Source organism: Streptopelia decaocto (genome assembly GCF_964273445.1).
Source record: "Streptopelia decaocto genome assembly, chromosome: 3".
Lineage (NCBI taxonomy): Eukaryota > Metazoa > Chordata > Aves > Columbiformes > Columbidae > Streptopelia > Streptopelia decaocto.
The window spans coordinates 28519534-28532730 of NC_138656.1; the positions used below are offsets into that span (position 1 = coordinate 28519534).

Here is a 13197-nt window from a genome sequence, read left to right on the forward strand (position 1 = left end):
AATTTGCTTTCATTCAATGCATACACAAATTGATTTGCTATGGAAAGGATGCTTGAGAGCGTGCTTGCTGATTTAATTAAGAAAAAAGCCCTTTTATCAGGTATCCTATGAAGCTAGCATAAAAAGCCAGGGGTTTGTTTAATTAGCTATGTGTTCTTTATCAATAGAGTGTTTTATGTATGTACTGAGTTTAAAGTTTGGCAATATTTCTAAACTTAGCTTGTCAGATTCAAGGAAAATATTTTTTTGCTTAAAACAAAATGCTCAGGTAAGTCATACATCATGTGCATTTATACCTGACTGAAGTTAGGCTAAGGCTAACTATAAAGCTCTGTTTTGAGCTCTACCAGTCTATGCAATTGATGACATTATCCAGTCTGTAATTCTTATAGCAGGGAAGTTAAAGGAATAGGCATAAACGAAGTCACTACCTGTACCTACACTTGCTCCCTATACAAAGTTTAATGAACGCTTTACTGACATCTGTAAGCTTTATATATTTATCCTGCTTGTTGCCATCCTCTGTTTCTTCTTTTCACCTGCAAATGTGCTTCAGCTTCCAAAACTGAAAAAATAAAAGCCGAAGTGAGGAACGGGCAGTGGCTTCTTTTTATTTATTTATCCATCTACACACTTACCCATTTATTTATTTTTCTGAGCATAAAACTTCAAAACCAGTTTTTCTTCTGTTCTTGCTTCTCTGTGTGAAGGGTGAAGATCTTTTTCCATGTTTTTCTTAGCCTTGAGTTTGTAAATTGTTTACAGTTGAATTAAAGAGAGTTTAGTAAATAAACTACTTGTAAAAATAAACAATGCACAGCCCTAGTGATGATATTTAGAGATGGTGAAATTGTAAATTATGCTGCAGCTGATCATGTAGAAACTTTCTTGCATGTACAAAATAATCGTGTTCCCATCAGTGCCATAGAACTTAGTGGAGGTTTGTAGACCATCATCTGTTACAGAATTTGGCTTTTAGGACAACTAAGCCATGCACAATGAGATATAACAAAGAAATACAGGGAATTTCAGGTTACTCCCTTTCTCCGTGTGTGTGTGTGTTTTTTGTTGTTGGTGGTGGTTTTTTTGTTTGTGGGAGTGTTTGTTTGTTTGTTTTAAGAGAGATCAAACACTTTTAGATTTTATGGGAAGTCCTAAATGTGGTCCTAATATTGTCATTAAATACTAATGGCCTGCAATTCAGATCTGTGGTAATATTTTACTAGAATCTTTCTAAAACAGGAGACAGTTTGGTTATGCTTTTATTTATTTATGTATTTATTTATTTAAAAGTCTTGTGTGTTAATGAAGAAAGAATTGCCTTAGAATTCTATATTTCTAGGTGAAGTTAGAGAGAAAAGAAAATGCAAGTTTGAGAGAGGGAAAACTGCAAGGTAAATGTGTGAACTTGCATTGTTTTTTGTGTTTGTTTTGGGTTTTTTTGTCATTCTTAGAATTTTTTTCTTTTAAGGAACGTAATTTTTGGAATAGAATCTTTCATTACAGACCCTAATATATTATTTATTTAGGTAATATTTGTATGCATGATCACTGTACAAGCCCAACACTTGCGTACACCTGTAAAGATCTTGTGCAGAAGACCTTTCAGTACCGAAAGAGGATCTGGAAGAGAGTGAAACAAAGCTTCTGGAAATGTATAAAATAAAAATATGCAGAAAAAGTTAGCTTAAAGTTACTGAAGGAAGTAATAAAGTGGCCACCAGCCCCAGCCAAAGGACAGTGGTGTCTGGTGATTTGTTCCCCACCAGCATTCTTTCCCTTTACCATCACTAAAACCAAGAATTGTCTATTCTGCTGAGAAGCCTTTAGCTTGCTTTGATATTAGCTACTGGTTTTATATGTCCCTGGGACTTGTTCATTTATTACGGCAGTGTGCAGGAAGTTGGGGAGCTTCACCTTCATTGGAAAGGCATCATGAAAATAGAGAAGACTGTCTTTCAACATATTCAAAACATTATTATGAGTTTAAATAAGTCTGTCACCTTCTGTTTTTTGTCAGTGGGTTATCCTATAGCGGCAGCAGCAGCAGCATGTCTTTGTAGCTTGTAACACGATTGTGATGCTTTTAGGAGTTGACTTAAGGGAAGAAATATTTTGATCCTTAGGTAAAATACAGAGTTAGATATAAATAATGTAACATTCTTCCTTTGTGCTCTGTTTTCTCTGTTATATTTAGGTTTTTAAAATATTTGACCTGCTGTTGTAATTTTTGCATTTTAGACCGCTTTATTTTAGTTGGAGTCTTTGGGAGAAATGTTTTATTGAATACTGAAATGCTCATGAGATTTTCTGCTAACCCAGAGAATGCATTTTACAGAGTGGTTAGAAAGTGTCTCTGTAGAACAAAAACCTGAAAACAGAAAAGTGTTGTCACTGCTGGATTTTTTTTTCCTCTTAGTAATGGCTTGCCTTTGCTTTAAAAAAAAGCCCCCAAACAACATGTTTTTCTGAAAATTACATCTGGATTGTTTTCTTTAGTTGTCAAGCTGGTCTCTTTTGTTTCCAGGCATGCCACTATTATATGAAGGTTTTAATTCTGCTAGTTTTGTATTTGGTTCTCCTGTTTTACTATTTTTGTCATTTGCTTCATATATGTATTTTTCCCATGTGTTACCGAAGAAGAAGAAATAGTGTGGACATGACACAGCTGTTTTTAATACTTTGATGAAAATACTTGTGCCTTTCGTATGCTGAGACCTGGCAATGAAAACAGATCCAAAAGCAGTAAGCCTGATGCATCAGACCTGCTGTTACAATCTAACAGCCTAGCAAATACAATTATTCTGCTCACATATGTAGCATTTCTAACTATTCTGCAAAATAACAGGTCATGTCACCAAATTGTGAGGCTGTTGGATGCATTTCTAGTTAAAGTGCAGTTGACAGAGGTTGAGTGTAGCAAAAAAATGACTGACCCTTTATTTTGTTGTACCCATCCCATATGCAAAGCTTCCATTCCAAGTTTCATAATTCTGGAGAGCTGCTTCTCATTTAGCTCTGGTTGGCAAAAATCTAAATTGTGCTGCTCTCATACTCAAGTAGAACTATACCTTGTAGCTCTGCCTGTTTATAGGGCTGAGTTTTTCTGCTCCTTTTTTATCACTGTGGACTGCTTATACACCTTCATTTTAAAAGTGTAATGGCAATTATTTATGTATTCTGTTCAATGTTCGCAGAAAGAAGCTAAACCCAGGACGTCTCTCCTTCCACATCACTGACCTAAAGAATAAACCTTTTTGTCTGGCAGGGAGATGCTGCTTGTCCTCTGTGCATCGATACCGCTCAAATGGGCCAGGTGCCAGGTTCTCCTGCACGGAGGAGTTGGTACCTCACTCCCCAAAGACACGGTTGGGTGCAGGGGACTGTGCAGGACAGAGAGCCCATGTTTTCGCTTTCCCAAACAAATGTTTTAATCACGTAGCTATTGCACAATGTGCAAATGGCCATTGCCATGAATCCTTCGGTCTCTCAGTGTTGAGCTTGGTGCTGCGAGTGTATTTTGGGGATGGTGCAGAGGGTGGCTAATGCACCAGTCCCTCCAGGGCACCCTGGCGAGGGACCATGTAGTTGTGGCATCTGAAAGTCTGGGGCCTGGAACAGGCAGCAAGTTTGGCAGCAGTTCTGCAAGTGTGCAGCAGCTGACGAGCTAGGATGTCATCTACCTGGCAAACACGTATCACTCAGATTTTTGTAATCTATAGGGACAGTGAGTAGCACAGAATGTTTTGATGGGAGATAGGGAAGAACCCAGTCTGCCTCTCTAATTCATGTGTGAGTTCACTGGAGCTGGAGTTAAAGCAACTTTGTGTACTTATAAGCACAGTACATTTGCTTTACAGTTCTTGAGGTATAATATATATGAGACATAATAACTTCATAACCCACTCTCTTGACCCCTACCATCAACATTACTGTTATTTTTCTCAGGCTTGACATACTTGGTCTAGTTATTCATAGGTATTAGCTAACAGCATAGCTATTGTGGTTGATTTCAGACTTGCCTCTTCAGTTAAATAAGCCTGTGTTTGTTTAAGTCGTAATGTTTAATTTGTTCTTCATTTCAAAGGTCCTGAAGAAAAAGCACTTGAAAGATGTGCATCTCCAACAAGTGTCTGTAAGAAGGTTCACATCGTTCAATCTCTTTTCAACAGAAGACCATAATACAGAAGAAACTGGGACCTGGGTTCAGTATAGAAGCCTCTTTTATCCTGAGTATAGTGTGTCCTTAAGGTAACTATCATTTAAGTTTTAAGTACTTCCTAAGATCTTGTACAGGCCTCAAATATAAAACTCATTAGTAATTCTTCTAGTGTTTTGTATAACTAGGGCATAGTTTACAAATAAACCGTTAGGTGTTATTTTTAGTTGTTTGTTACAGTAAGCAGCTTGTCTGTTGTGTTTGTGTTGTGTTTTGGTTTTGGTTTTTTTTTAAATGCATTTCACTGAAGGGGCAGAGCTTGAATCAAAATACCATGCAAATAGGAGCATTTATTTTATATTTTTAATAACTTTCTGTTTTGACATTCTTCTGACATAAATAGGATGTAAAAAAAAAAAAGTGAACACTGGTAATCTTAAAAAAAATTAATGACATTATTTTATTCATAAAGTTTTAAAAGCTTTTTGGTAGTGATCATTAGTCATTTTTCTTAATAGTTCTTGTAAAAATGATAATTTGGAAGCCAATTTCCAAAACAAAAGAGTAAGAAAATTCCACTTCCTATAGAAATGGTTTATGTCTGATTAAGAAATCTGTTTTGTATTAGAACAGGTGAAAACACATGAAGATATCTGCATTAGGAAAAAAAAAAGAACAAAAACCGAAGAACACCCCACCTCAAAAAAACCACACTCAAACCAACACCAAAACCTGCCAAAAACTAACCCCCACAAACCCTTTGAAAGAGTGTTAATGAATTCTCAGTAGCCTTAGCAAAACAGAAAAGTTTATAGCTCCCATTCATTGCTATGTGTTGTTCTGAGTTGGTTGGTTGACTGTTCTTTTTTCTCTTTCTCCCCTTTTTTCCTGCTTTGGTTATCTTTTCCTTGTTCAGTTTTGTACATGTCTATAACTTGATTTTTCCTCAACGGGTATCATTGCAACAGTAACTTAAGCATTTCTGAATCAATACTTGTTTTGCAGCCCCTAATTAGCCCTGCTGAGGGTGTAGGATTTTGTATTCTGTGCACAGTAGACTCTATGCTGGAGAACCTGAGTCATTGAAACTGTAAAGTTCATTTTTATTTAACTAGGACCTTTAAATTAAAGTCAGTCTTGGAAACTGAGATCTAACACAAAGAAGTGACCATCATTAAGTGACATTTTTGAAAGGTTATAAAACAAAACAACAAGAAAACAGCAGCGAAAACCAACAAAACAAAACCAACCAAACAAAAAACCCAACCCTACAACACTTCATGCAGATTGCCTTAAATTTGCAGATGGGTGAAAAGTAAAATACAAAATTGTTTAGAGCTTTATAAAGCCTTCATTTTCCATTTTCCAAGTTTATACTTAGTGATGCTGGAAGACTTCAAAAGAAAACTTTTCCAATTTGTAATAGCAGTAGGCACAGTTTTTCTTCTCTTTATGGACTTTTCCTGTGAACTCCTAGAGAATGCTACAGATTGATCCAGATCCTCAGAGTTTACCTCATCTCCTGTGCAGTGTCTCTGTTCCCTGGTTTTATTTCTTCAGAAGCACACTGGTAATGGGAAATGTGGGTTGTTTAGGTAGAATTTAGGCGGAGCAAGTCTGCAGTCCTTCACACTGCACTCCTGAACTTCTTCATTCAGTCTCCTCAGTTCACTACCATGGTCTGCAACACACGGTGTCACTTACTGGATTTACTAGTTGTGGGAATTTTAAAGAAGGAGGTGAGCTGGGGTTCACCTGTGCCAGCATCACAAAAGCCAAGGGAATGTCAGCCTGATCTTGCTCTGACATTTGGTATTTGCACACTTCTGTTTCCATCACTTCCCATGTCATAATTTTTTTTTTTTTTTTTTTTTTTTTAGCTAATAGTATCTTCATTAGTAATAGGACACAGCTCAAACTGTAAACCGTGAACCAGTATGTTTGTTCATGCATTATTTTGTTATTGGCGATTGTTATATAGTATTCTAAGTATGGAGATTTTGTTTATACCTTTTATGTTTCTCTGAATTTACCCAATAGAAATTACAGTTTCTGTATTAGAGCAGGCTCACATTGAGTTTCAAAAACTGTGTTTGAGGAGAGTAGGAAGATTTCCTCTTGTATTTTGTTCCTTTCTAGAAGATATTAAGTGATCTATAAAAATGGTAAGCACTCCTTCTCTGGAGACATTCAAAACCCGCCTGGACATGTTCCTGTGCAACCTCACCTAAGCGTTCCTGCTCCAGCAGGGGGATTGGACTAGATGATCTTTTGAGGTCCCTTCCAATCCCAAACATACTGTGATACTGTGTGATACTGTGATTGTTTTAGGAATAATGATCAGAATTTACTTACATGTCTATATTGAAATGTTTTCTCTCTGTATTGAAGCGGTGGCAATAGATGGCATATGCTTATTATTTCAGAATATTACAGGATGGTGAAGAATGCAAGGAGAAAAAACTACCTGTGTATTCTGCCAGGGGCAGAGTATAAATACCTGCAACAAAATCCGCTTTACCTTAAGTCTGTATTAAATAAAGTTTCTTCCCCGTTTTTGCAGAAGCAGTAATGTAAGAGGGTAAACATAACAGTTTAACATACATAACAGAGCAACAGTTCTTCTCGCTGAAACTTGTGTATCTATAAGAGATCGTGGAGTAAGCATTCCTGGATCTTTGAGAATTGATCATGTGTTAGAAACTTGAAGATACTCTGTATGTCTGACAGTCTTCCCTTCATTTTTCTCCTCCCATTGCCAAAATATTAATTATAATAATTTTCATCAATAGAAGCAATTTTAACAAGATAACAAGAGCATATTATTACCATATTATTAACAATAACATCAATCAAGTAAACCCAGAACAGTGTGCTTGAGTAGGAGAGCCTTTTTATATATCTTTTTGTCAGGAAAATATTGTTGCTATGGCCCCTCTAAAATCTTGACAAAAGTGCATTTGAATTTTCATCTACATATATTTTCCTTATGCATTAACATCTTCTTGAGAAAGCTCATTGCATATGTTGGATGTTAAAAGGATTGTCAGCTAATATCTTGACAAGACTAAATGCTTAAGAAAGTTCATAAGGTTGTTACTGGCTTTTGGCAAAGAGTATAAAGGTCAAGCTGTATCAGTTCAAGGGCTATCAAAACTGATCAAATTGTATATTCAGATATGCTATGACCTAGCTGGAATTACTGCTCCAGAGGGATGTGGGGGACAGTTTGTTAGGCAAATAGAAGCTTTGGTAGGAACTACCAGTCATGTGCATGCTTTTCTGAACTACTTCTTGTTTTAATAAGCTGCTGTTTTTTCTGGCCAAATTCAGGTTGCATTGACATTTGGAAATGTTTTTCTGTCACTAGTTTATTTTTAGAATCATTCTTAATAACAAATCTTCTGAAGTAGGAAGCCAGAAGCACCAATGTAAGGCAATTTTGCCTAAAAAAATTAAGCTGAATTTATCTGTCATTTTGACTAGATCCATGAAGTGACAACACCATTGACTCATATTAAAAGATCTCCATAACTCTTCTGGTTAAATAGTAATCTCTAGTGTGTTTAATGAAATGTAGATTCACAATCCATGGTGGAAAGTGGTCTCTTGGTGTTTGTGTAGGCACTGAGTTGCTTCACAGTATTTCTGGGGTGAGTGTCTGAGTGTGATTTTTGTTAGCAGTGAAAGGTGTGTCAACATGAAATTTCTTGTGTTATAATTCAGAATCTCATTTGATTAATCTCATTTGGATTTTTACCATATTTCATGCTCCTACACACTACATCCTTGCTGTGATGGTATGAAATGAGTGGCTATGTAGACGAAATTGCTCTCTAGTGTTGTTTGCAATTAACGTTTGTCAAAAAATAAATCCCTGATGTGACAGGAAGTCAACCTGGGAATCAGGTTGAATGTTTATGGCAGTCTAACATGGAGGATGAGGACATGTTCAGTCCAAGATGGAGTCTTGCTGCAGTTTTCACATTCAAATTTGGATACAGTAAACTGAAGTTATCTAGTCTGTAGGTGAAAAATATAAACCTCATTTTTAGTGAAATTTCTTGTAAGCTTGAAGTGGAAAAAAGGTGTCTTTCATTACAGATATTACCTGGCTTTCTGTATATTTTCTCCATTAAAAATATGTTTTTATTCATAAAACCTTAATATTTATTTTTTAGTTTTGTTCAAGTTATTTTTAACTTTGGGGGTATTTTACTTAGCTGTTAAAAAATTATGCATGTTCTACATACATGTTTTCTTGGTGATAGGAAGATATATAGTAGAGCCATTTAAAAATGTTTATTTAATATTGCATTTCTAAATCCTCCTATTCTTAGTCAGGAAAGTGCTTTTAAATTTAAATTTGTTATGAATAGTTTTAGCAATGAAGTTATTATAGATCATAAAGACGCAGTGTCTCACTGTGAAGATGGTGTCTGTCTTTTAGACAGGAAAATTATTCTTTTATTAGAGTTTAAAAAGGAACAATCAATATCTTCAAATTTTCTATTTCAGGATATGGATTTACTTTAGAATTGTAGGCTCATTTTAAGCAATTAGAGAAGAAATAAGTTATTTCTGTGGTAAAATATTTTCCATTGATCAGTCATTTGATGCTTCAAATACTAAAATGCAGAACTTAAAAGAAAATGTCAGCAGCTTACAGGACGGGTTAAATCTTTGTGAAGAGCGTTAAGTGTTCTTTGCAAGATGTCATGCCTTTATGCAGAATATGAATGAACCTTTAGATAAAAATATGAAAGGACTTATTAGATGAGTCTAGACCTTTGGTATAGAAATGAGAGGCATGTTATTTGCCTGTGACAAGTAGCATGTTAGAAGATGGTTTAGGAGTGAATTTAATTGGCTATTCCTGTAGGATATTTCTGTTAATAACATTTTGAAGTTTTAATTGATTTTTATTTTAGGGATAGACATAAGAAAAAAAAAAGGAAGCAGATTTCAAGGAATATTTAACTACTCTTTATGGACAATTTATGTGGATATTATAAGCATGCTTTCTTCCATTTATTGCATGCTAAGAGACAATCAGTGGATTTAGCAGCCTGAAGGCTTGGCCACAGGAGAAGTGAACAAAGAGATAAAAAGAATTTTGGCAACATATTTCTTTTATTCACTGATCAAACTAAGACTGTTCCATCATATTGCCCAATATGTGTATTTGTTGTTGACTTTTTCTTTTGTTATCTTTTTTTCTTTAGAGTATTCTGTTGAAATATAGTCTGTCTTAGTTTTTATAGTTTTTTGAAGTTTAGTATATGCATTTAGTTATTTGTATTATTTTTTTCTCATTCAGTTGAAGAATAGTATAAGAGGAGGAACTTAGTTTTGTTTCATTATTGTTGGTGAAGAGCATACCTTAATAGGGAGCTACTGAAAGATTATTTTTATTCTACTGTCTACAGCTGTTTATAAATACATGTAAAAGTCTGCCACTTGTATTACCTGAACAGCTAAGCATGCACAGTCCAGGGAGTTCCTACAGATTGTTGATGACAACTTGTTGACACAGATGGTGGAGGAGTGAACAAGGAGAGGCATGCTGCTGGACCTTGTCCTAACCAACCAAGAAGAACTGGTTGAAGATGTCGTGTTTGGGGGAAGCCTGAGCTGCAGCGACCATGAGATGGTAGAGTTCAGGATCTTGTGTGAAGGAAGCAGGACAATAAGTAGGACTAAAACCATGGACTTCAGCAGGGTGAAGTTTGGCCTTTTCAAGGTCCTGCTTGGAAGAATCCTGTGAAATAGGGCTCTAGAAGGTAGGGGTGTCCAAGAGAGATGGCTAATATTCAAACATCACATCCTTCAAGCTCAAGACCGATGTGTCCCTATGAGGAAGAAATCAAGTAAAGGGAGTAAGAGGCTAGCATGGATGAGTAAGGAACTCCAGTCAAAACTCAGGTGGAAGAGGGATGTTTACGTAATGTGGAAAAAGGGACAGACCACCTGGGAGGAATACAAGGAGGCTGTTAGAGTATGCAGGGATGCGGTGAGGAAGGCCAAGCTCCACTTGGAAGCAAATCTGGCCAGAGATGTCAAGGACAACAAGAAGGGCTTCTTGATATACATCAGCAGCAAAAGGAAGGTCAGGGAACATGTAGGTCTGCTGCTGAATGAGGAGGATGCCCTGGTGAGTGATGATACAGAGAAGGCAGAGTTACTGAATGCCTTCTTCGCTTCCGTCTTTACTGCTAAAACTGGCCCTCAGGTGTCTCAGGCCCTAGAGATAGGAGAGAAATTCTGCCAAAAGGAAGACTCTCCCTTGGTTAAGGAAGATCAGGTTAGGGATCATTTACACAAACTGGACATCCACAAATCCATGGGCCCTGATGGGATGCACCCATGAGTGCTGAGACAGTTGGCAGATGTTATTGCTAAGCCACTTTTCATCGTCTTTGAAAGGTCTTGGAGAACACAAAGGGTCTCTGAGTACTTGAAGAAAGCCAGTGTCACTCCAGTCTTCAAAAAGGGCAAGAAGGATGACCCAGGTAACTGCAGGCCAGTCAACCTCATGTCCAACCCTGGAAAGGTGATGGAACATCTCATTCTGGCTGTCATCTCTAAGCATGTGGTGGAAAAGAAGGTTATTAGGAGTAGTCAGCATGGGTTCACCAAAAGGAAATCACATTTGACCAACCTGATAGCTGCCTATGATGGTATGACTGGCTGGATAGATAAGGGAAGAGCAGTGAACATTGTCTACCTTGATTTCAGCAAGGCTTTTGACTCAATCCCTCACAACCTCCTCATAGGCAAGCTCAGAAAGTGTGGGCTGAATGAATGCACTGTGAGATGGATCATGAACTGGCTGGATGGCAGAGCTTAGAGGGTTGTGATCAATGGTGCAGAGTCTGGTTAGAGGCCTGTAGTTAGTGGAGTTTCCCAGGGGTCAGTGGTAGGTCCAGACCTGGATGAAGAGACTGAGTGCACCCCCAGCAAGTTTGCTGATGATACCAAACTGGGTGGAAGGGCTAACACACCAGAAGGCTGTGCTGCCATACAGTGAGACCTGAACAGGCTGGAGGACTGGGCAGAGAAGAACCTGATGCAGTTTAACAAGGTCAAGTGTAGGGTCCTGCACCTGGGGAGGAACAACCCCAGGCACCAGTACAGGTTGGGGGTAGACCTGCTGGAAAGCAGCACTGCAGAGAAGGACTTTGGAGTTCTGATCAACAACAGGTTGACCATGACCACAACAATGTGCTCTTGGGGCCAAGAAGGCCAATGGTATCCTGGAGTGCATTAAGAAGAGTATTCCTCCCCACTCTGCTCTGCCCTGGTGAGACCTAATCTGGACTATTGCATCCAGTTCTGGGCTCCCCAGTTTAAGAAGTACAAGGAATTACTGGAGGGAGTCCAGCGGTGGGCTATGAAGATTATTAGGGACCTAGAGCACCTTTCTTATGAGGAGAGACTGAGAGATCTGGGTCTGTTCAGCCTGGGGAAGAGAAGGCTGAGAGGGGATCTCATCAATGCTTATAAATATCTCAAGGGTGGATGTCAAGAGGATGGGACCAGATTCCTTTCAGTGGTGCCCAATGACAGGATAAGAGGCAACGGGCACAGACTGAACCACAGGCAGTTCCATCTGAATATAAGGAGAAACTTGTTTACCTTGAGGGTGCCAGAGCCCCGGAACAGGCTGCCCAGAGAGGTTGTGGAGTCTCCTTCTCTGGAGACATTCAAGACCTGCCTGGACACATTCCTGTGCAACCTGATCTGGGTGAACCTACTTTAGCAGATGGGTTGGACAAGATGATCTCCAGAGGTTCCTTCCAACCCGAAACATTCTGTGATTCAGTGAATTGGAGAGGAAGGAACATTAAGATATTTTAAATATATCTCTCTCTTTCTCTGACTTTATTTATACATCAAAATTTGATTTATTCGTAGTCCAGAGTAAGGAATATTGCTTTGCTTCATATCAGGAAAAACATGAGTTAAAATAGTGGAACATTTGTAGATTTGTCTTCTTTAACTCAGCTCACTACCTCAGCCATAGAAATTTTTGCATGTTTTACCTTGAAGATTTATTTTAAGAATGCTGTAGATCAGACTAACCATGTAGTCTGAAATTCACTTTCTCCATGATGCTTACCTATGCTTGTTTGAAGTACTTTGTTGATCTCAGCAATCACACTTTTGATCTTCTTTGAAGTTCTTTGAGCTGTACAACATTTATGACATATTATAAAGCACCAAATATTAATGTCCTTCTGTATTTTGATATGCCCGTGGAAATTAATGGGGATTTTGTGGTTGGGATTTAACCACAAGCTTCTATGATTCTTTCCCGTGACTTTCATAATTCAAGTGCACAACGCGTACAGACTCTTTATGGGCAGTTTGTTAGGTGTCCTGTGCAAAGCTGTGATTGTGACAGGCATTCACAGAAGGAAGATGTGATGTGTATTGGCAGTTTTCTCTGGGCAAGGTCACGGAGGAGCAACTGATGGGACTGTGAAGCAGCAGATGTTGCAGAACTGCTAAGGGTATATGCAGAGCAGTGGATCCCAAACTAGAAGCTGTGGGTTTTGGGTGCAGGACTGAGTAGCATTAAATTTATGTCAGAATTTGGGGCTAGAGAATACTTGTATTTACAGCTGGATGTAATTTCTAGTCTGCAAGTCAGACCTGTGAGGGAAAAGGGTTGTGGAGTAGCTGATGCAGAGTTTGTCTGCGGACTCTACAAATGCAGTCCTCCAAATGGAGAAACGTGGCTATTGATGTTTGGAAGTGTTTCTCCCTGAGCTCTGGCTCTGACAAGTAGATCAGCTGTTGGAATGTTGTATTCCTCAGTCTTAAAACTTGCTCAATTCTTCTCTGTTTGGTTTCCCTAACTCTTAAGTGGTTACCAGTGGAATTTAAGTATCTCTTCTTTAGCCTTTATCAGCAACAACAGGTATTTTTCTGTCATGTTAATTGACCTTAGAAGATCCACTGTTGCTAATGTGGAGTAGTCTTATAATAGTCCATAATAGTAATATAGCTAAGACCCAAGATGTGATTTTTGG

General features: G+C 38.0%; 1 protein-coding gene across 1 annotated transcript in view; it reads left to right on the plus strand.

Moving 5' to 3' along the window:
• CAMKMT (calmodulin-lysine N-methyltransferase) overlaps window positions 1-13197 on the plus strand; it is a 216509-nt gene that overhangs the window by 1973 nt on the left and 201339 nt on the right. The window contains exon 2 of the mRNA XM_082047746.1: window positions 4088-4251. Coding sequence (XP_081903872.1) covers window positions 4088-4251 — 164 coding nt within the window. The remainder of the gene's footprint in view (window positions 1-4087; window positions 4252-13197) is intronic.